This window comes from Choristoneura fumiferana, chromosome 14, assembly GCF_025370935.1.
Source record: "Choristoneura fumiferana chromosome 14, NRCan_CFum_1, whole genome shotgun sequence".
NCBI classification, from domain to species: Eukaryota; Metazoa; Arthropoda; class Insecta; order Lepidoptera; family Tortricidae; genus Choristoneura; species Choristoneura fumiferana.
Window position 1 is genome coordinate 18,279,397 of NC_133485.1, and position 24,604 is coordinate 18,304,000.

The following is a 24,604-nucleotide window of genomic DNA, read 5'->3' on the forward strand; positions in this document are numbered from 1 at the left end:
ACCAGCGGTTGAATATTCAAGATTTAACACGATCCCGTTGGAATATCGGGATAGAAAGTGTCCTATGTGTTATTCCTGACGTCCAGCTATCTACATACCTATTTTCATCCAAATCCGTCAGGCCATCTTAGCGTGGTGAAGTAGAGTAAGAATAGAAAAAAAAACACAATTTTAACTAGGTTTACTAAAATGTACCCATTTGTAAGAAAAACTTAACCTTAGTGTAAATCTAAACACACACACACACACACACACACACACACACACACACTTCCGCATTTATAATATTAGTTGGATTGACCTTTAATTTCAATATAACAATGAATCATATGTCTGTATTTCAATGACCACATACATTTAATTTGGCCCTCACGATGTCGTCAAGATAAAAATGACCATGCGGAGATCACATTACAATTTGAATATTATACGCCAAAGCTGCGATTTTGAAGTTCGATCCCTATGCCTTTAATTAGTGCGGGCAGCTGTTTTAATAAGTATAAGGAAAAACAAAAAAAAAACAAACGTTTTACTTACTAATAAATAAGACAACTATTAAACCAGTAATTATGTGTTGTATTCAATAAAGGAATGACTGAATACTTAGTTAAAAATAAAAAATAAACTTTTTTGAAGTATATTATAGTTGATTAAAAAATAAATAATGCTCAGGGTTCATTTTTATGAAAACTAAAAACAATAACGATGTTAAATCTAACGTGATCAAAATTCTTGCGTCTTGTGCCGCTGTGCTAATAAATGGGCGATGGTAATGACGTTTAACTGACAGGTCAAAACACTCGAATATAGGTAGGTGGGCCAATCAACTTTTTAACCGACACTAATCTGTCCGCGACATTTTTCAAACAATTGCAGATTTTTGTAAGTAAACATGTTTTTTCTGTAATTTAATAGATGGTGTACATGAATATATGCCATCCTACGTAAGTTTAAGCCATTAAACCGTGAAATATCTTGTTGGAAGTACGATTTTTTGGTAACGCCAGATACAATTTTGGAAACGCAGGAGACGAGGAATGTCGGTAAAATAGTTGATTGACCCAGGTGAAACTAGTCAATATTTTTTAAATGTACTTACAATTTCAAGATGTAATAAAATTAGGATCGTTTACAGTGAATTGCGTACTGTACACACTGCGATACACTGGCCAGCGAAAGCTGTACACGCATTTTTTACGAAACTTTAATCTGGTATCATTTTTGAGACTGTCAAAATTGTCATATTGTCATTCTAGCCTGGGTTAGATAATTTTGATACTTCTGCTATAAGAATAAAATAAATTATTTTTTGTTTAATTCAACCTCCTACCATCCTCGAAATGTAAATGTTATAAAAATATGTTAGAATTAAAATGTTAGAAGATATATTCAATGCCAATCTGATCAAAATGGTCCAAAATTGATGCGTCTGGACTGTACGCAAATGGGCACTGACAAAGATCATAAAATTTACAGAGGGACTCCTAAAGTGTATCATCAACTTTCACACATTACTACATGAATTTTGATGCAGCTTGAAAAGTCCGGAGTATGATTCAATATCTGGACAATTTAAATAATATCTAAGTATCAACATCGCTTAATCAGTGTATAGCAAGTGTTGTCAGCCTCAGCTTTCGCTGGCCAGAGTCTATCATTAATATAACAAATGTATTTTCACACCTCTCCTTCAGAAAAGTAACTTTTCCTCCCTGACGAGAGGGAGCAAAGTGCAACTTTTCTGTTCAAGGCTTTTCTAAGTGCTTTAATGCTAATGCCATTTTTTGAAGTTGATAATTGTAAAGCCACTCCATTTTCCATGTTGGTTGTTCTTTTATAATATTTAGTTTTTTTTTTTCAAGTTTCTTAATGCTCGGTGTGAAAAGTTGTATGAGCCACTCGGGAGCAAAATTATTTTCATCTTGGGCGTTAACACTTGAATCCCTCATTACGCTCAGGATTCTACTTTAGAATCCCTCGCTATTGTACTTATAGGTAATCCTTCGCTACATTCTGGATTCAATGTACGCCCTCACCGTAAATACACCATTTTGCTCCCTTGTGACACAAATAACTATTAATACCTAAGTAGATACCCTAATTTTACACCTCTGAATTCTTTGGTGGTGGAAAATTATAGAAAACATTTTAAAAGTTAATAAAAAAATCGATATTTTGTTGAATACAAAACACAATTTATAAAATGATTTACTTCTAAGTACTTATGTCTAATTATACATAATAAATACATTTAATTTTACTTGCAAAAGATAATTCCAATGTGCATTTTTGTTATGGTTTCGATCCCTAAGGGCCAACAGAACTAGTTTGTAGCTTTGAAGATTAACTAGAAGAGGGTTTGGAAAACGTTAGCATTTCTTGTAGTGTTGATGACAGTTGGGTCTGGTGACTATAAGTATATTGTGTCATGTAGTGGAGAAGGGTTCTGCGTGTTAACATACGTGTATCGTACAAACGTAGCAGCAGTTATTAATTGTTTCGTACCTAACAAATAACGAAGATACATCTGTCTCCTGCATACATGTAACAGCTCTGTTGAATAATTTTTTTGCTTCGTGTTTTCTGGGACAAGTTCGTATTAATCGGGATTAATTATGAAGTGATTTTTTCGGAGTATAGGCATACCTATCTACTGCCTTAGATTTCTATGCATCACCTATCTTGCCAGGTTCATCAGCTATTATCTAACATATGGCGTTCTTCAATAAAGTTGAAGTTAACAGTTCAGTCTCACAGCTCTAACAGCTACACTTCTGGTGTCTTGGTAGCCACCAGGTCCAGCGGCGCGACCCTGGGCGGCCGCGGCTTCTCCGTCAGGGCTTTGAACAGCTCGATGAAAGGTAACTCCACCAGCAAGCAGAGCGGCAGTGCCAGGAGATGCGCCAACGCTGATGTCGTGACGAGGAGGGAGAACTGGAAGAAATAAATAGGATCACTAAATAAACGTAGTATGTACTTACATTTAAGTTCTGATGATATATTCATTTATTAGTCTATAATTTATGTTAATATTAGATGACAATTTTACTACTATTACAGATAGTTCAACTCAGTTGTGAGCACGGCCCTATGTGTGCGTGCGCTTGTAAATATACAACTTTCACGTGACGCGGCAGTCGTCGTCCGAGCAAGACGTGTTCTTATCGCTTTACCCACACATAGGGCCGCGCGCACAACTGAGTTGAACTATCTGTACTAATTATTAATTACCATTATCTTATTCTATCATTAAAGTTCTTTAAGTTCTTAAGTTATTTCAGTTATTGTACCGACAAATACAGATTATGAGCGTACAGTTAGAAATCATGGGTTTACTTTTACTATTACAGTTAGTAACTTTTGCAAAACATACCTACGAATATTTTTTAAAATTATTCAGGTATTTGAAAATACATAAATAGGTACAATAATGGTGACGGAATTAAAAAAAAATTGTATTGTATTGTAACAATATGAGTATCAAATGATAGCTAATAATTAATCAATTTCAAATAGATATATATGTTTAATATATCCATATTATGTATGTTATATTATCCCTATTTGTGTTATTGTTATACTTTTAAGCTATGAAAATGAAATTTTTGATATTCTTGTCAGAACAAGAACATTAAGAAAGTATGAGATGAAAAAATATAAGAAAAAAGGTCCTGACAGACGGACAGACGAGCAACAAAGTGATTCTATAAGGGTTTCGTTTTTCTTTTTGAAATACGGAACTCTAAAATAGTGTTTTTCTCACAACAATAAGGTCACCTAATGACACAGTATCCGTCTGTAGGTATACGTAACCAACATACATTGCATATTATGGTAATTTGACCCAATGGACAAGTTTTAGTCGTTTTACCGCTTGCGCTAGACTAGACTAGATGTGCGAGGATGCGTGGCGAGGTATATGCTTGTCATTAACCTATAGAAACGCTTCAGTTACCTATCCTCGCTCCACTAAATCGTGTCACACACTAAGCAGATACGATAAGATATCTGTATCTGAACGCATATCTGTCAATATCGCTCTCTATACAATTCAATGAGGTAACACACAGCGCAGATAACTTATATTTTATCGTGAAGTATCTGTGGGCACCGACATATATTGAAAGATGGCAAAGATATTATTTGCGTATATAAATTGATCTGTGTATAATATCTGCCGATATAAATATGGTATAGTACTTTATCTGCAGATAGATACAGGTTGATGTGAGAGCCCTGCTGCACGCAAGTAAATCTAGAAGAGATAAACACGAAAACACCTGTATAAACAATCTGCACCAAAAATCAAGTCTACTCAGTTTGAAGAATTTAGACTGAATGTATCGTCTCGTATATTATCGTATCTGCGTAGTGTGTGTGTAGTTTCAGATCATTAAGTTATTATACGCAGATAAAATATTATCGTATCTGCGTAGTGTGTGACACGCTTAAGCTGTTTCCACTTGAGCTGCGCAGAGCGAGATAAATGAAGCGTTTCTATTGGTTCATGACCAACACAATCTTCGGAACGCATCCGCGCACGTCTTTCGTGCAAAACAGCCTAATATTCTACGTGGGGACCATAAAGATTATTCCGAATATGACATAATAAAGAACAGGTTGTAAACAAGTTATACACGTAAACAAGTTACTTAGCTGAGATGGATGACGCATATAAGGCGTAAATTAAGGAGTAAGTTTTTTTTGAACATGAAACTACCGTGAGACTCACTCATAATAAATATATTGACCCGGATAACTCACTTCTTAAATCGAGTTTAGCTCGACATGTTTCGGGCTAATCCGTAGCCCTTCGTCTTCGGAGCAACGCGACTCAGCGGCTACTGCAACACGCGCACTGCGCACTGACTGAGCTAAACTCGATTTAAGACCTGAGTTATCCGGGTCAATATATTTAATATGAGTATGTTTTTCATTGAAATAAACAGCTTTGACATTTTATTTTATTTTTAAATTTATAAGTTTACTGGCGGGATGATCTAGACGCGTTTTCCAGCAACTGGCCAGGCATAAGTGCTGAGACAAACTATTAAGTAATCTGTGGCCGAATGGGGCGAATGAGGGCTAAAAAGATGGCTAAAAGACAGGCGAAACATCGCTAGATGGCGTTAGTATCGTGAGATATTTTTGACGTTACGGTCTTGCTTTCAATTGGCTCATTAAGTTATTAGCCGCAAGAAACTTGGAAAAAAGTGATTTTTTCAAAACAAAATATATAATTACAATCAGTTTAAACCTAATGTTTAGTTTAAGTGTTAGTTTAATTATAGATTTAGTTTTCGTTGTGCATTAGTGTAAACTGCAATGCCACGTGAACATAGTTTTTATAAATAAAAAAATAAATAAAAAAACTTAAGCTAGCCTGTTACCCGCGACTCCGTCCGTGTAGAATTCGGTTTTCTCTATCCCGCTAGAACTATGAAATTTTCCGGGATAAAAACTATCCTATATCCTTCCCCGAGACTCAAACTATCTGTATACCGAATTTCATCTAAATCAGTTGAGCGGTTTAGACATGATGAAGTAACAAACAAACAAACAAATAAATAAACAAACAAACAGACTTACAAACTTTCGCATTTATTATAAAGTCAAAGTCAAAGTCAAAATATCTTTATTCAATTTAGGCTATAACAAGCACTTATGAATGTCAAAAAAAATCTACCACCGGTTCGGAAAAACCTCTGCTGAGAAGAATCCGGCAAGAAACTCAACGAGGTATATTTTTTTTTTTAAAACAGATTTACAATATTATTAATGATATGTATACATCACAAGTATTTAACACAACTTTATTTTTAACACAACAATTATATTAGTGGGATATGTATACTAAAAGTTTATTAATATAAATAATAAATAAATATCACGGGACAATTCACACCAATTGACCTAGTCCCAAAGTAAGCTTAGCAAAGCTTGTGTTATGGGTACTAAGCAACGGATAAATATAATTATATAGATATAGGTACATACTTAAATACATATTAAACACCCAAGACCCGAGAACAAACATTCGTATTTTTCATACAAATATCTGCCCCGACACGGGAATCGAACCCGGGACCTCAAGCTTCGTAGTCAGGTTCTCTAACCACTAGGCCATCTGGTCGTCTAAATAGAAAATTACATGGAGGGTATAATTATACGTTCAACAGTGTAGGGATCAATTCCAAAATCGTCGCCAACTCAAATTCCCAGTCTCGAATGTTGAAGTTTTTATTACTTAGCAGAGTTCTAGATTTCTACTTACTCTTGTTTGTGTCGTTTTTGTTTGTATTTATTTCATTCTGTTATGATTTTCTTGTAATATTCGTATTTTTCACACTTATGTCAGCCCCGAGCGGGCAACGAACCCTCGATCGCGAAAATCAGACCTCAAGTTTCGTAGCCAGATTCTCTAACCACTAACTGCCTAAGCTATCCAGTCATATTAAAAGTAAATTGAAAAAATATGCAAACGATTAAAACGAGCGAACGACTTTGAACGATTTTTAATTGCATAAGTACCTTGAATATTTTTTTCTATGTGTGCCTTTCTTTTTAAATGCTTTTTGTAAGTTGCCTTGTTTGTCTCTTCTTTCTTTATTTAAGTGAGATGACAATGCGAGTACAATCAACAAAAATAGGGTCAGAGAAAAAACTAACAGAAACTACTGCTTACTATATTGTGGGTGTTCATTAAAGAGTAATTGTATTGTAAAAGTAGTACACTTACCAGGTACAGAGAAGTGATGTGGACGAGATTAGGGCTGCTGGTGACCAGCAGTCGCAGGATGAAGAAGTGAGACATGAACACGCAGTAGGAGAGGCGCCCCAGGACATGAAAGCCGCGCCACGAGATCAGCGAACGGAGGAAAGCTGACAAACGAAGAGAAATAATGTCGATCGAAAAAAAAAACATATTAACAACTCGGCTGCTCTAGCTATCTGTGTATTTGTCTAATTACCGTTTCACTTATTTTTCCAAGAAAGCGACGCGGTAATTAGGCTGCGGCTCCACTGAGGCGGAGACGAGCGGAGCTGGGAGACGTGTACGGATCGACCAATCCTTACACGTCTGATGATTATGAGGCGGATACGAGATGTGGATTGAACTAATATGATTGGTCGATCCCTTCACGTCTTCTCTCCGCTCGTCTCCGCCTCAGTGGAGCCGCAGTCTTAGACCAAGTACACATATTTGGAAAATCGATGGAAGCCTTTTTTATTTATTTGTGCACTCAAGTCTAATTAATGTGTCACTAGCGCGAAAATAGCAGCACGGTAATTAGGCAGATCAATGAGTACCGTAAACTGCTTCAACTTTGCCCTCTGGCCCCAAAATTGCCTGATTTGATTTCGAGTCGATAACTTAGCAGTCGTATTGGTTTTAAACTTTTATCTACACGGGAATTATTATTACGGCGGGATAAAAGTTTAAAAACCTAATGGGTGCTGAGTTATCGACTCTAAATTGAATCAGGCAATGTTGGGGCCAGAGGGCAAAGTTCAAGCAGTTTACGGTACTTTGCTCACCCGCTACCTTATAATATCTACTTCAATGCAACAAATTTAATGTGAGTTCATGCAGCTTCTCCACCTCCGCACTGTAAGAACACAAATCACACAAACCCAACATGGCATGGTGAACGGTTGTGTTGCTCTGAGGATGAACTCTGGTTGAGTTCGAAACGTGTTAGTGTAATGGTGGTGCTGGTGGTGATAGAGAGAAATAAGGAGCAGCATGAACACACATTTGTTGCTTAGACGTAGCTATCGCAAGGTCGCGGGTGAGCAAAATAATTGTCTTAGACTTTACCTGCCGTTGCATACGCGTAAATTCTTAGATCCAGCACTTAAAATAAAAATTACAGTACTTTATTACATTTCCACGGGAATTTCCTAAAATTGCTTCATGCTCCATTGTATCAGGATATAAAAAGTACCTACGTATCGGGACATAAATAACGAACAAACCCGTCTTGATGTTGTACTGCGTATACTGTGCTGTCCGTAAAATATACTTACAATGACAATTGGTTACGGCTCCTAACATGAAGATTGCGAAGAGTAGCGCAATTAGTGGGCGATCCAGCGAGCTGTAGAGCACGGCCGCCCAATGGGGAGGCGGGACGGGGGCCAGGAACCAGGCGCCGTTGAACACCACGCACGTCGCGATCGGGATTGACAGGTGGTACAGCAAGTTAAACCACTGGAATACATAAAAAATTACGTAAACTGAAAATAATACCATTAAGATTGGTTTTTGGAATCTTTTTGTATTTTTTATCTCAACTCCAAATTTTTGTTACTTTTACAGTCATCCCATAAAACCCATATCGAAAATACAAACTGAAATATGGACGGAATGCCGAGGACCTGGGTTCGATTCCCAGCGCTGGTCTTATTTTTCTGGTTTTTCTGTGCATCTATATTTCAGTTTGTATTTTCGATATGAGTAATACCATCTTCAGCCGGAAGACGTTCATTGAACAAAAGCCTCCCCCTTAGAACGCCACAATGAATGACAACTCGCCACTTGCCTCCACCACTTGCCCGCGACTCTCGCGATGTCGTCATTCTACCTAGTGGGAGGCCTAGCTGCTAACGCTCCGTCTTGCGGTTCATGGTTGTCACTCGAGAACTTTTCTCCCCCAACGATTAGCTGATCTTCAGTAGCGGCCATGTTGGTTTTACGAACGTGCCGCAGAATAAACCATCGCTGTGTTCTGAATAGTTCAAGTACCTTGCTTTCTTTCAGCTTGATGCCTTTACTCTGGAGCTCGTAGAGTATGAACGCCACCGCAAACCCGCAGACATAGCCCCCTAAGTTCATCCACATGGGCAGATAGAGCTTCGGCAGGATCACGGACCCTGCGAAGAAGCAGCGGAGGGCTCTGGAAGGAGAAAGAATTATTAATTCACTTCTGTTAATGTAAATGGCGTTCTTTAGTGTTGAGGCCAAGGTCCACTTCGGATTGTTGAGCCATCTTAGTATGTGAGTATTACACATCTAGTAGGTAAGCATAGTGAGTAAGCACATCTTCTTCTTTCTGGCCAATGCGCAATGTTCAAAAAATGCCTTTAAACTAAATAGAAAAAAGTCTAGTGTTGCATCCACCACACCGGTTGCCCGAAACTTTCACGAGAGTAATGGTGATTTTCCACCGGCGAGGCACAATTGAAATGTGTATGTGTTCTCGCGCGCCCGCCGCGAGCCACGGCGGGCTCCGCCCTACAAAATTTCAATTCTTGTCTCGCCTCGTCTCGTCTCACCTCGCCGGTGAAAAATCACCTTAACTAATGGGAGGCTTGCCAAAGCTTCGTCTTCCGGTTCTTAGTCGCCTATCATGGACTTTTCTCCCCAACGCTCATCTGTTCTTCAAGCGATATGGCCGCTTATTGCCACTTCAACTTTCATACTCTTCGAGCTATGCCGAGGACTTTAGTTCTAATTTCTGATGATTGACCAATAGTGCATTGATTTCATGCACTTACTCTGGCGACTGCGCAGTGACGATAGGCAGCAGCTGGTACCAGTAGACCGCGAGCCCGGCTGCAGCCGCTGAGCTCACCAGCAAGGCGCCCAGCACCAGCAGCGCCGCGCGACGGAACCGCACCAGCACCAGCAGAAGCAGCATGCCGAGAATGTGCTGCTGCATATCCACTGCCATGTACCTGGATGACATTGTTGAGAATTATGACCTGTTCCATCACTCTTAATCTATAGTAGATACCACTCTATTAAGTTTCTGATATTTTATATGAGAAATATGTTCGCCTCTGTTTAATCGCACAAGATAAATAGAGATGGCAACAACTTGTCAAAAAGCGATGATAGAGAAAATGTACAAATTTTCGCGATTTGCCACAGCCAGGACCAATTGCAATTGCATTGCAATAATCCTTTGCTTCCTTCTAAGTCGCTACAGTTTTGACAGAGTGGTTGATTATCCGTTGAGGATCAATAGTGAACTTTCAGTATGCGTCTGAGCCTAGACACCTTTCACCGTTCTTTTGGATACACAGCCTTTGTAGAAATGATGCTACATGAACTTACCAGGTATGCCCCATGCACAACTTATTGAGAGGCAGATGGTTATGCACATAAAGCATGTGGTACCACCACCGCTCACTGCACGCCTCGGCCTCGGCGTCCACGTACCAGGCCCACAGCGGCCCGGAGCTCAGCTTCGGGAGCCAGCTAATGGTGAACCACATCATGATGGCTGCGATGGGTGTCAACCTGGAAAAAGAGAAATTAGTGAAAAACTGCACCCTCGAAAGGTCTTTCCTCAATCAACAGACATAGTTGAACTGTTGAACGTAGGTTTTCTCAATTCTACACTAGAACTCTGTGGATTTGGCTTCCCTCATCCAGCCACAGCCAACAGTTCTTTTAACACGTTCAGTGTCATCATACAAAATGATTTGACAAAGGTATATGTCTAAGTGTGCTTTCATTTTTAATACAGTCATTTGGTAGTTTTACAAAAATGAGTAATTTTATAGCTTTTATGTGCTCTTTTCTGTGACGGCACGAAAGACAGAGATAGAATAAATCTGTTATCAAATAAGATACCCTTCATACCTCATCCATCTGTTGACAATGGCGACGACAGCCTTGAATGGCGTGAATGGGCTGGATTCCACGCCGACCAGGGTGGTGTAGCAAGTGAGGAAACCCGAAAGGCAAAAGAAGGCTTGCAGCCAAATGGGGGCGTTCATCGTCACTTGGCCAAGGAACTTCTCGTATATCTGAAAATACACGAGTAAAGGTAAGCAGGGTAAGCCTTGGCTTATCGGTGATATTACTTGTTAATTCGATGATACTGCGCTATAACCTTACGCTGAGCTCACATTAAAACTAACAGCTGCCGTCTATTTTATAGCTTGCATTTCCTTACAGATAGGTTAAAAATAACAACGTAGTATCACCGAATTACTAAATATTTATTGCCGATACGAGTAAATCAAGGTTTTGCCCTACTGTAGAAATAGGGTGTTATGCTGTTAATAACGTTAATGACGAGAACCTCGTGAAGGCCGGAAGGACCAACTCAGCAAGTACCTTGACTTGGCTCACGAGGTGACTGCTATGTGGGATGTTGACTCGACGATCATTGTCCCGATAGTCGTTTCGGCAAACGGTCTAATAGCGAAGAGTCTTGACCAACATCTCAAGAGACTCTCGCTAGATGGCTGGATCAAGGGCCAGATACAGAAGGCGGTACTTCTGGACACGGCACGCATCGTCCGGAGGTTCCTCACTCTGCGGCCCTGACCACCGGTAGCTTGGGCCCTGCCCCGTTACCGGCGGCAAACTAGGTTAGGTTTTTATAATATTTTTATTTTGTATGTACTTTTCTGTATTTTACTTTTTAGAGCTATTATAAAAACCTAAACCTAAGAATGAAAGAAAAATAAAGAACATAATAATAATAATAATTACTTTATTTTCTGCATATGGATTGTAACAATATATAGTTTGGATCCTTCATATTCTGCTTTAAACTTTCTGGTATCAGGAGATCCAGCACGGCTCCATCAAGCATTATTTTAATGTCAAAAAATCGGATAATACAGATGTACTTATGCATTTCTCGCGGAGGAAACTTGAAAATTTGGGAAGACCCATTAGAAGTGATAAATAAACACATTAATGTTAAGGTGTACGAGAATACTCACGCTTTCGAGGAACTGTGGGTTGTCAACGAAAGCCATGCTGGTTACAAGCAGTACGTGTGCGAAGATGACGCACTGGACGCCTATGGCTCTGGAAAACAAATCGTCATCATTATCAGTTTTGGACAAAAGGTATTCCCCAACGAACTAAATGACGAGCAATGTTATTCAAAGCTTTAAAAGTTTAAAAATTTGAAACAGTTCTAGTTTTGAAAAAAATACATTCTGCCAAGTTTCTTGAGGCGCATTCTTCTTGGCAATGATTACGACTGAAAGGGCTTGTGGTTCCTCAAGTGATATACATATAAAAGAGCCTTTTAATAATAATAATAATACGCTCTATTGGGATCGATCTGTCATCACCTACGTCGTCACATCACGGACAGGACTATTGTAACGAAAATACAAACTGAAACATGGATGCACAGAAAAAAAACAGAAAAATAGACCAGCGCTGGGAATCGAACCCAGGTCCTCAGCATTCCGTGCTGCGTGCTATAACCCCTACACCACCAATGGACAGGAGTCTAGACACATAAATTTCTCCCACGCACCACACATTTCAGCCTGCTTTTTTTCTTTACTACTTAGCCACTTAAGCAGCGACACTAGTGAAATCTATGTTTTCAGTTCTCATCGAGAAACGTCAACATTCCATCGGAACTAACCGCTCACCCGGACAAGAGATGTCGCTATTAAGCAATCAAATTATGATTGGTGTTTTGGAGTCTTTTTGTATTTTTTATTGATATTTAGGACTATTTTAGCCAATAAGCCTGATATCGTGCTGACAGATCGAGCAAAACGCCAGGCAGTGCTCGTTGACATCACCATCCACGTCACATAAAGAGGACCTCGTGAAGGCCGAGAAGGATAAACTCAGCAAGTAACTTGATTTGGCTCGCGAGGTGACCGCTATGTGGGATGTTGACTCGACGATCATTGTCCCGATAGTTGTTTCGGCAAACGGTCTAATAGCGAAGAGTCTCGACCAACATCTCAAGAGGATCGGATGGATCAAGGGCCAGATACAGAAGACGGTACTTCTGGACACGGCACGCATCGTCCGGAGGTTCCTCACTCTGCGGCCCTGACCACCGGTAGCTTGGGCCCTACCCCGTTACCGGCGGCACACTAGGTTAGGCTTTTATAAAATATTATTTGTTTGTACTTTTTTGTATGTTAGATTTTATAACTATTATAAAAACCACCATGTAGTAGTATGATAATGTAGTAGTGTGATGTGTGTCTGGTAGCATGGTGAACGGTTGTGTTGCTCTGAAGATGAGCTCTGGTTGAGTTCGAAACGCGTCAGTGTAGTGTGGTGGTAGATGGGTTTGTGTGATTTGAGTGTGTTCTGACAGTGTGGAGGTGGTGGAACTGCATGTACACGCATATCTTGCATAAACTTAGCTATCATAAGGTCGCGGGTGAGCAAAGGAATTCTTTTATTTCTTAAATCTGTCATCTCCCAAGATAACAGGATCAAAGGAATTTGGGCACAAATTTGTGCCTCTGGGAGAGGACAGGTTAATAGAATTAACGTTTTGTTCTTTTTTATTCTTACCTGATGCCCTCCATGCACGCTACGTCCTTCATCCGCTCGTCCGCACGAGGCTTCGTCCGGTCGTATGTCAGGATTTGCCAGTTGCGCTTCAGAGAGAACGCGAGCACCCACTTTGAGCCTGGATTATAACAAATTTCAAATAAGCCACTTTAGGGTGAAGACAGACGAGGGTAATGTTTTCGAGTCGTGAGCCACGTATTTTCGGACGCGTAATGTCTGCCGCATTCGGTTTTATATAAAAGTCCAGTTTGCGCCACGCGGCGACTCAAAATGAGTCAACTTATTTTTTTCGGGGCTCACTTTGTCAGCTCTGAAACAGGCCGAGGACAGAGTGGTATGGAAGCAGTTCGTCAACGTCTCCATAAAAGCTTATCAAGACGGGCACGACCTTCAGCAATGAAGAACACGACGAAGAAGAGATGACGATTGTATAAACTGCTTACAATTCTTGTCCAATCGCTCAGCGACCTTGTGCACCACGGTGGCGAGGCCAGATAGCGTGACCAGCACGATGACCACAGCCGCCAGCGCCGTCGCTCCGCCCGTGCTGCGCGGCTCCGCTGAATTGACGCACAGCGTCCGCAGGTCGTCGAACTGGGCCTGGAAATTCAAAGGTGGGACACTTGACACAAGCTTGACACCAATGAGGGCTATCGCGTATGAATTCGCCACTAGAGGCGCTAGTGTAGCGTGAGGTCTCCGAAATGTCAAATCTCATAGTTTTTGGGTGAGCTACGCGGGTTTATTTATAATTAGAATTATTTTGTGAATATTTTGCAATATCGAAATTAATTATGGCAAATATGCGTTCCAGGGCAATGAATGTCTGTGTTTCGAGACAGGTTTGTCTTTCGGAAACCTTTGTCCTCCCTTTTTTCCGATCAAAACGGGGATATCACTGTGGCATGGTCGATATTTTTATGGTACGGTTTTAAGGTGTATTAAATATGATTTTAATCTAAACTTTGTTTTCACGCCCGTAATAACAGACTTTGAAAGCCATACTTAAAAACCTCACGCAACAGTGCGCCATCTAGTGAGACAAAAAACGATATCCCTCATTGACTTAGTCCCAAACTAAGCAAAGCTTGTACTACACTTGCGCTGCTTGTTTATACATATATGTAGATAATCATCATCCCAGCCTATATACGTCCCACTGCTGGGCACAGGCCTCCTCTCAGAACAAGAGGGCTTGGGCCATAGTTCCCACGCGGGCCCAGTGCGGATTGGGAACTTCACACGCACCATTGAATTGCTTCGCAGGTTGTGCAGGTTTCCTCACGATGTTTTCCTTCACCGCAAAGCTCGTGGTAAATATCAAATGTAATTCCGCACATGAATTTCGAAAAACTCAGAGGTGCGAGCCGGGGTTTGAACCCACCACCCTCTGCTTAAGAGGCGATAGGTCAAACCATCTAGGCCACCACGGCTTCAATTACTTAAAAACATATCAATTAAAATAAAACTAACCTAATCGTAAAATACCTACATAAAAAAGACAAATAATAATGAAAAATAAAACAAATTATTTTAACCACCAAAATTTGACAAGGTTCCGAAGATGCTAGCAGCGTTTCCTTTTTGAATAGCTAGGCTAATTCTTAGTCCGCGGAAGCTGCCAGCTCTTCGGTCCCCTGTGTGTGACGTCTACTAACCTCTTCGATATTTCTTTGTAAAGTTTCAGAGCACTAGGATCCCACGGACCAAGTGTCTCAACACCGAATGGGACAAAAATTTCAAGGCAAGTTTTTTTTTATTATTTGTATTTTTTATGTAGGTATTGTACGTTTAGGTTTATTTAAATTGATATGTATTCTTTTCTTTTCAATATAAGTACAAATAAAACGGTATTTCTCAATACATATTAAACATCCAAGACCCGAGAACGAACTTACGTATTCATACAAATATCTGCCCCGGGCGGGAATCGAACTCAACTCTTCGTAGTCAGGTTCTCTAAAGCGCTCGGTTGTTTATGTGATAAACGCTGCGTTACACCCAATGCGTTTGACGCACATCCAATCTAACCAATCACAATCCACGCAATCTAATTACCAACCTTGTGTTTGCCGCTGCGCTCACCGCTACAGACAATGTTTGGTAATTACATTGATGTGCGTCAAACGCATTGCCTCCCCCTTTGGTTGCCGTAATCCCCACGCTTGGCAGGCGGCTTGGGGATCGCAGTATTACGCTGATGGTGTACGCAAAAGAAAACGGGTTCAGGAAACTTCGTAATATCTTCTCGTCCAATATGCCGCAGTGCCTGAAGACTAGAGTCTTCGACCAGTGTGTGTTGCCAGTGATCACTTATGGCGCTGAGACGTGGTCTTTGACTGTTGGCCATGCACAGAGGCTCAGAGTCACGCAACGAGCTATGGAGAGAGCTATGCTTGGACTTTCTTTGCGCGATAGAATCCGGAATACGGACGTCGAAGAACTAAAGTCACCGACATAGCTGGAAAAATATGCAAGTTGAAGTGGCAATGGGCGGGCCACATCGCTCGAAGAACAGATAACTGTTGGGGGAGAAAAGTCCTCGAGTGGCGACCACAAACCGGAAGACGAAGCGTTGGTAGGCCTCCCGCCAGGTGGACTGACGACATCATGAGAGTTGCGGGAAACCGGTGGATGCAAGCCTTTGTTCAGCAGTTGACGTCTTCCGGCTGATGATGATGATGATCATGTGCGCAAAAGATGCAGCTCCCGTCTTCTGGATTTTTCCCTCAGTCGCCTTCTATGACACCCAACGGGATGAAATGAGGCCCTGTGCACAACATGCTGCATGCATGCGGTAAGCTTGATTTTCAGGCGAGAGTTGAGTAGCTATCGGTTATCGTTTAGTAATGGAGTAGTGACTAGGGAGCCCCAATCCATCGCGGGGCCCTGGGCACGTGCCCAGTGTGCCCAGTGGGGAAAAGGGGCCGGATCCTATCAGTTCAAGTAGTAAGACATAATGCGGCGCACCTCAAAGCCGTAAGCCAGCACGCTGTCGTTAACGCAGGCCTGCGCGCGCGCCTGCCAGCCGGCGCCCGCGCAGCGCGATGCGCACACACCGCGGTGCACCAGCGACCGGTTGTAGTGCTGCAGAGTGTACGACGAGTATTCCTGCAAGTAAATGAAAAGTCAAAGTCAAAGTCAACAAAATAGCTTTATTCAATTTAGGCTACAACAAGAACTTATGAATGTCAAAAAAAGTCTACCACCATTTCGGAAAAACCTCTGTTGAGTAGAATCCGGCAAGAAACTCAACGAGGTATATTTTTTTAAACAGATTTACAATATTTTTAAATGACAAGTATTTAACACAACTTTATTTTTAACACAGTAGGTTCGCTATTTGAAGTAAGGGCGAATTGGGCGGTTGAGCGAAACAAAGATGTCGCTAGTGCTGCTGCTTAAGTAGCGTAGTAGAAATAAGCAACCTGTGATATGGGCGCATAAGAGAAATTCGTGTCTGTACTTCTGTCCAGTGGTAGTGTAGGGGTATGGCACGCAGCACGGAGTGCTGAGGACCTGGGTTCGATTCCTAGCACTGGTATCTTTTTCTGGTTTTTCTGTGCATCCATGTCTCAGTTTGTATTTTCGATGTGGTTTTACGGGATGACAATTTTGAGTTGAAATAAAAAATAAAAAAAGACTCCAAGTAACCAATCATAGTAAGATATAAACCCCCTTATTCATAAACGACAATCAAACCTATTTTAGTTAAAATGCCGCTAAAATTCGTTTGTCCTTATCTGTCACTTCAACATTTGTATTTGTTAGAAAGGGACAAAGCATTTGTTAGTTAACATAGGCTTGTTAAGTTTTATGAATAAGGGGGTAAGTATTTCCACTTACCAAGGTAACTATTAAAAAACTACCTAATTAAAATATAAATACTATCTAACATCCAAGACTATAACTATTTATAAACTAAACTATGTTACAAAATAAAAACGTCATCCAAATCATAGTAAGTAATTAAATTACGGTTTGCAATAATACAGTTTGACGACCAAATGGCCTAGTGGTTAGAGAACCTGACTACGAAGCTTGAGGTCCCGGGTTCGATTCCCGTGTCGGGGCAGATATTAGTATGAAAAATACGGATGTTTGTTCTCGGGTCTTGGGTGTTTAATATGTATTTAAGTATGTATCTATCTATATAATTATATTTATCCGTTGCTTAGTACCCATAACACAAGCTTTGCTAAGCTTACTTTGGGACTAGGTTAATTGAGTGTTAATTGTCCGTCCAACCAAAAATTTTTGCATTAAGGAGTACCTAAGAAACACTGCACTTTATACTTTGGGATTTATAATATTAATAGGATTATAACGGGCCGTGAGAAATACGCAAATTATTCTGGAATAAAAAAAACCTGACCTTTGCCCTCACCTCGGCAACATTGTACGCAAATCCTACGAGCCAACGCTTGGCAATCAGGAACTTGTTAATCTCATTAATTCAAGTCAGAAGTGATTAAAGATTAATTTAATGTACAATTATGAGTTTACATACATAAAAAAGAACTAACCTAAGATAGCTTAACTAACTGTAACAATGAAAATTATAAAAATAATACCCCGTCTAAAAGATCTGCCTGTGGCAGGGTTCCCATGACGCTGGCCGCATTGCCCCTTTGGATCGCAAGTGAGATCCAATTTATTTATTTAATAATAACACTCAATTATGCAAATTCTTTACTTAGTATTATGTATATAAATTTTTCTACGTATAAGTCGATATTTTTTATTTTTGTCATTTAAAACTCTTTGCTTGTCAACTTTTAAAATGGAGATTTAAAAAAAACGTTAAAAAAATAGCACTAGTGCGGTAAAATGTACGGGTCACATGTATACATATACATCCTTTGAAAGTGAATTTTTCGAGCAAATGTATTGAAAAAATACGAATACACGCACAAACTTTCGCATTTATCATTAATAGGGTCGGCACACGCGGGCATCAGCATTCCAAGCAGGTGGAACGTGAATGACCCCGATCGTGGATGCGATGTTTGTTAATGTAAGTCACCGTTGCGCGCGCGCAGCGGGTGAAGGCCGCGTGTGTAATCTGACCGCGTTGAGGTAATCCTATTACCGTCGTCGGTTAAAAGAATTTGATCAATACGGTATTGACGACTCCTGAATTTGCCATGTCTTATATATTATTTTGAAAATATAGATACATATTTTTTGTTTTTTATCAGTATGTTATGTATATTGTGGCATTGGTAGTATCTAATTAGGAAGGTTTAATTCTGTTTCTTCTGAACTACCTCTGTACCTATTAAGAACACTGTAATTCGTTTTTTATTTGGAATACCAACTCATCAGGGCGCCCAAGATACAGGCACTGCTTAGTTTGGGGCCCGCTGACACTGTATTTTAAGTTACACTGTTTCTAATCAATAAAAACTTTTCATTTTCATTTCATTTTCATATACATAAAGACAGCGTTTAGCGAAGAGAACTTTAATCTGTTGAAAATTGGATTTATAATATTTTTTTGAAAAATCTATATAAGTAAGTACCTGTGTCTTTCTCAAACGCTTTTCTCTAGCAGCAAGTATGGCGCTACTTGCGTGTGACGTCACATGCAAGTATGTCTTTCTCTGTCTAATCTTGAATTTCAAACCTTTATAACTTTGTTATTTATAAAGGTAGCTCAAAAATTGTTTCTCTATTCGATAACAGGTATTGTGAGTTTTAATTTATAAAATATATAAAAAATTGTCAAATACCGTATTCCGTACGTGGTTTTGAGCATTTTAACTTTCACCTCCCGGGACCTAACTTTTTAACAGACTTTTTACTTAGGTTTACCAGCTTAGTTATTTTGGATTATTATTTCAAAATTCTTAAGATATTTTTTTCAGTGAACAATGTGTACTTTATAAATAACATTCGGCCGTTATTCTTGATGTTAATTAGTCCTTTATGAAGTACGCGAGGACCCACAAAAAATGGCGCATTTTTTTTTCGTAATTTGATGAATTTTGTTGATCTCTGGTTCTCCTTACTCAGAATCACGAGCAACCTATTGATTGATGTATCCACAGCATATCGACCCAAAAAAACTATATGAAAAAAGTCACAAAACTGACAATAATATTAGGGACACTTTTTCTTCGTCCAAATCAATAGTGCTCGTGAGTAAGGAGAACCCAGAATTACCTAATTCTGAAAAAAAAATTAAGCGTCTATGTAAGTATAGATACGATTACCTATGTATACCTCTAGATCGCAAGAAGCCATTGGCTACAGGAAGCACAAAACTCTTGTGAAGATCCTTGAAGAATACCCATGTCCAGCAGCGGACTTCTTCCAGCGTCAGCCAATGTCAATGATGAAGAGTTATTATGAGTTAGATAAGTACAAGTTGAATGAAATCATCACCAACTGTTTGATCGCAAGGTTGCAATGGAGTCATTATAAAGGTAAAGTTATTAACATTGAAGATCTTCAAATGTCAGAAGGTACCTATGAATGTTAAAGTACTCGCCTTTATTCGATGTATAGTTAAAACATCTGTTGTCTGATGTAGTATCTACTTCACTATTTAAATTCCTTCAATATAATCATCAAGTTACTTGTATTTTGTCAATAAAACAAAAAAAAGTTCTTCGTCCGCTTGGAATTTGGTGATCGCGCGCTGTTCCCTCGGGAACTGTGCATTTTTCTGGGATAAAAAGTAGCCTATGTCAGCCACCTGTCCAGTGGACTGTCCTGGACAGTCCAGTCGTAGTGTAGGGGTATAGCACGCAGCGCGGAATGCTGAGGACCTGGGTTCGATTCCCAGCGCTAGTCTCTTTTTCTGGTTTTTCTGTGCATCTATGTTTCAGATTGTATTTTCGATATGGATTTTACGGGATGTCCGTATAAGTAACATTAACTCCAATGAAATAAAAAATACGAAAATACTCCAAAAACCAATCTTAAGAAGGTTCAGAGTCCAAATCTAGGTTAGATGCAACAAAATTATAATTATCATGTTCTTCTTTTCATTTATAAATATATTTGTTTACATTGTGTTTTACCTTAAAGCTTATTTATGCTCTGTCACCCAGATATCTACATCACAATTAAACGTGCATGGAATTTTTGGAATATACTAGATAATCCTAGATGCTATCACAGCACCTTTTTTACACGATTTCCGTGTGGAAAACGATTTTTATTCCTATAAATGGTTATATCGAAATAAAACAAATTAATTTAATTTGAAGTGAATTTATAGCTGCGTAATTGCATTATCCTGTCTTGTTAAAATATTACATTGCACCATATTATGCCTTATATATCAGTCGCTACTTAGTATTATTTGCACTTTATATGTTTAACAGCCTCAACCTGCACCTAAAATACACAAATTTAAGTGTGCGCTAAGCCTTTCTTGTCTGGCCCTGACATCTTTAGGACTGCATTCTTCATGACATCACAGTCACACTTGCCTGATAAAGCCACTGATGAGGGTAGAATGGGTGCGCATTTTTTCACATAACTTTTTAAGTCCTATTATCGGAAGTACGAAAATGTTTCTCATACCATTTTACATCATACATAACGATCACTCTTCATAATTTTTTTAAATAGTAAATATCGAAACTCATAATCATCAGAATTCATAATATCACTAATCATACAACTTGTTCGTACTAATATTGGTTTTCATACATTTTCTTGTACTAACGATCGAAACTCCTAATCATTCTAATTCATAATGCCAATATTCATAACTTTTTAATACTAATGTTTGGTTTAATATATTTCTTAATCATAAGTGTTATTTACCCGCATTATTGACGCGCAGGGACTTCAAAAACTTCGATGGTGCGAAATGATGTATTTAAGAAAGGACTCTGTTAGGTACGACGACGAGCGAAGCGAGTAGAAGTGTTAGGTAGAACTGTGGCCCTACAGCGCGCGAGCCGAGTGAGCGAGGCGAGCGTGCCGCGGCAGCGACCGAACATATTTTCCAACTAATACTAATATAATATAAATAATTAACGATATAAGTAAATATTATTTTGAATAGGTAGTTACCGTTACGAAAGACAATATTATGAGTTCAAATATGTTCTTATTAATGCCATTATTAATAAGAAAATTATGATATTCGTCTGTTATGAAGGAACATTTTCTGAATAACAACATTATGAGTTGAGATGTGTTCTTAGTAATGACATTATGAGTAAAAAAAATATGAACACTGTCTGTTATGAGTTCAGATGTTAGTAATAAAAATGTATGAACAAAAAAAGTATGAGGAAAAAAATGATGAAGAACACAAATCGGTAGTAAAATAAATAATAGGAATAAGAATTTTATGAGAGTCAATAATATGGACCCGGGTAGAATGAAATTCTTTTTCAGCGCCCGTTTCAACCCTTTGGCACCCATTTTTAAGGAAAAACGGAACCCTTGTAGGAGCAAGTTTTTGTTTCTCTGTCCGTCTGTCAAGACAAGAGCAAGACCCTTTTTCGGTCGAAACGCGTCAGTGTGGTGGTGGTGATTGTTGAGTTTGTGTGATTTGTGTGTGTTCTTAAAGTGGTGTGTGGAGGAACTGCATGAACGTAGCTATGATAAGTTCGCGGGTGAGCAAAGGAATTGTTTCAGTCTATGGATCAGTAGTCACGAGGTGGCTGTCAACAGTACCTTTATCAGCTGCATTGTGGAGTTGTTCCCGGAGACCAAAGCTGCCTCCACGACGCAGTAGACGTCATCAGGTCGCTGGCAGCGCGTCCAGTCGTCCAGCCCGAACAGGGGCGGTACAGAATCCATTGTATCTGAGACATGGTGAACAATGTATCAATGTGTGTATGTGGTGTGTATGGTAAAAAAAGCCGTGGTGGCCTAGTGGTTGTCCTATCGCCTCTCAAGCATAGGATCGTGGGTTCAAACCCCGGCTCGCACCTCTGAATTTTACATGTACGGAATTACATTTGAAATTTACCACGAGCTTTACGGTGAAGGAAAACATGGTAAAGAAACCTGCACAAACCTGCGAAGCAATTCCATGCGGCGTGTGAAGTTCCTAATCCGCACTGGGCCCGCGTGGGAACTATCATAGTCCATAATGGACGTATGTAAGCTGGGATGATGATACATTGTTCATCATCCCAGCCTATATACGTCCCACTGCTGGGCACAGGCCTCCTCTCTGAATGAGAGGGCTTGGGCCGTAGTTCCCACGCGGGCCCACTGCGGATTGGGAACTTCACATACACCATTGAATAGTTTGTAAGCAAACGCTTATGCTTATGTTTTCCTTCACCGTAAAACTCGTGTACAAATTCGCACACGAATTTCGAAAAACTCAGGTTTTTCTTACGAGAGGGAGGCAAACGAGCAAGCGGGTCATCTGATGGTAAATGATCACCACTGCCCATGAGTAGCAACTACTCAAGGAGAGTCATGGGTCCGTTGCCATCCTTTTAAGAAAGTATAAGCGCCGGTGCGAGCCGGGGTTTGATTGAACCCATGACCTTCCACTTGAGAGGCCGTAGTACCACGACATAGTTTTATGAACATGAAACTACCGTGAGACTCACTCATATTAAATATAATGACCCGGATAACTCACGTCTTAAATCGAGTTTAGCTCGACATGTTTCGGGCTAATCCGTAGCCCTTCGTCTTCGGAGCAACGCGACTCCGCGGCTGCTGCAACACGCGCAGTAGTGTGTTATCCGGGTCATTATATTTAATATGACATGTTTTACATTACACCACTATAGTTCTACATGTTTTTATGTTTGCTCAATAAAATAGATTCTTGTGCGATAAATATATGAAAGCAATCGATATTTTAGGCCGTGGTGGCCTAGTGGTGACCTAAGGCCTCTCAAGCAGAGGACCGTGGGTTCGAGTCCACTCTTATTTTATTAACCCACGGCGCAAAAAGAGGGGTGTTATAAGTTTCACCGCTATGTGTGTCTCTGTGTCTGTGTGTCTGTTTGTGTGTGTCTGTCTGTCTGTCTGTGGCACCGTAGCCCTTAAACGGATGGACCGATTTGAATGCGGTTTTTTTATTTGATAGCAGGTTTTCTAGCAATGGTTCATCGACATGTTTTTTTTTCAAAATCGGTTCAGCCGTTTTTGAGACATTGAACTTTGAAGTGACAGTCGGGGGTTTTCCAACTTTTTGTTGGTTAGTTTATTTTAAAATTATGCGCAAAAATTAATTAATAGTTCATCTTATTATTCTTTTATTTCATGTATAATCTAACGGTGGCATCTTTATTAGTTAAGTAATGTTAGTTATGACTTTGTAAGATCTAAGTTAAATTGTACCGTTTGTGCCAAAATAAGGAATAAACATTAAAATAAAATAAAATTTGAAATTTGGTATGCAAGTGTAGTTTCGGTGACAATGCAAGTAGGTAAAGTCAATAAAAAGTACAGTCAGCAAAAAAAGCGTGTATTAAAAATGAAAATTTTACCAAAAAAATATTTTGTATTAAAAATATTTAAAAATAAATACCATTAAACTCCACGACACTTCCCCGAACCACCCACAAATTCACCACCAAGAATAAAAGCTTATGGCACATCATTTTAAAAATATAAAAAAAAAATGTTTTTTACACAAAAATCGCGGACATATTCTACGCGTTCGACTCGCAACACCGTATGGAGCACACTTGCGTTACCCACGTACGAAGAAGAAGGTTGTGTAATACGGGGTAAGGTCGCCTACCTTCTCTAGAGTCCGTTAACTTTACCCAATAATACATTTTTAGAGTTCCGTGTCAAAAGGGTCTCGATGAACCTGCTACTAAAGAGCGGTTTCAGATTATCCGATCCGATATCAGTATCGGACGCCGATACCGATATCAGGGCAAGTAAAATGTATGAAATATGTACCTGTCTTTTAGATTATCCGATTCCGATATCGGATCGGATAATCTGAAAACGCTCTAAGGCTGTTTATCCGTCTGTCACAGGGTATTGTATCGTTCGTAACATTTTGTATGTATGTAAACAAAACAACGTCAATTGGTGTCTTAAATATTAAAATTCCCCCATTAAACTATCTAAACATTTACATTTCTGTATTTAAATACTTACACTAGTTTGTATATTAAATGGAGTCTCTAGATTTTCCTTTTTTCGTACAAATTAAATACTGCAATCAATGTACGCCATCCTAGAACACAACTGGCGTCGCCTGTCACGCTACAAACATCACCATTTTGCTATACATTGCTTCTTCGAATAAACTTTAAAGTGTAATAAAAATTAAAAAAATAATATTTTTAAAAGTAGCTGAACTAATGTTGTTCATTTTCACGAATATTCAGACGGCGGGAAGTGACTCTTTATTTTATGGTACGTACAAAAAGTGGTCGTCTC

The 24,604-nt window shown here is 39.5% G+C and overlaps 1 protein-coding gene across 1 annotated transcript; it reads right to left on the bottom strand.

The window, feature by feature from the left end:
• Nucleotides 1-555: 555 nt before the first annotated feature.
• On the bottom strand, nucleotides 556-23,868 carry LOC141435336 (nose resistant to fluoxetine protein 6-like). Its single transcript, XM_074098043.1, has 13 exons — nucleotides 23,733-23,868; nucleotides 21,905-22,035; nucleotides 16,226-16,366; nucleotides 13,699-13,855; nucleotides 13,256-13,373; nucleotides 11,692-11,779; nucleotides 10,595-10,761; nucleotides 10,064-10,249; nucleotides 9,502-9,681; nucleotides 8,750-8,900; nucleotides 8,032-8,215; nucleotides 6,740-6,882; nucleotides 556-2,934 (listed from the first exon to the last, which is right to left on the bottom strand). The coding sequence occupies exons 1-13, from the start codon at nucleotides 23,803-23,805 to the stop codon at nucleotides 2,767-2,769; spliced, it is 1,887 nt and encodes a 628-aa protein (XP_073954144.1). The 5' UTR covers nucleotides 23,806-23,868; the 3' UTR covers nucleotides 556-2,766.
• Between the last annotated feature and the right edge of the window lie 736 nt (nucleotides 23,869-24,604).

What these genes read in the sequence shown, in the direction of transcription:
- LOC141435336 (XM_074098043.1), bottom strand. Translation starts at nt 23,805, where the DNA reads ATGATGTGCCATAAGCTTTTATTCTTGGTGGTGAATTTGTGGGTGGTT. An exon ending in TGAGCGATTGGACAAGAATT is followed by an intron (nt 13,374 to 13,698) that starts GTAAGCAGTTTA and finishes GTTATAATCCAG; the next exon opens with GCTCAAAGTGGGTGCTCGCG. An exon ending in ACATCACTTCTCTGTACCTG is followed by an intron (nt 2,935 to 6,739) that starts GTAAGTGTACTA and finishes TATTTCTTCCAG; the next exon opens with TTCTCCCTCCTCGTCACGAC.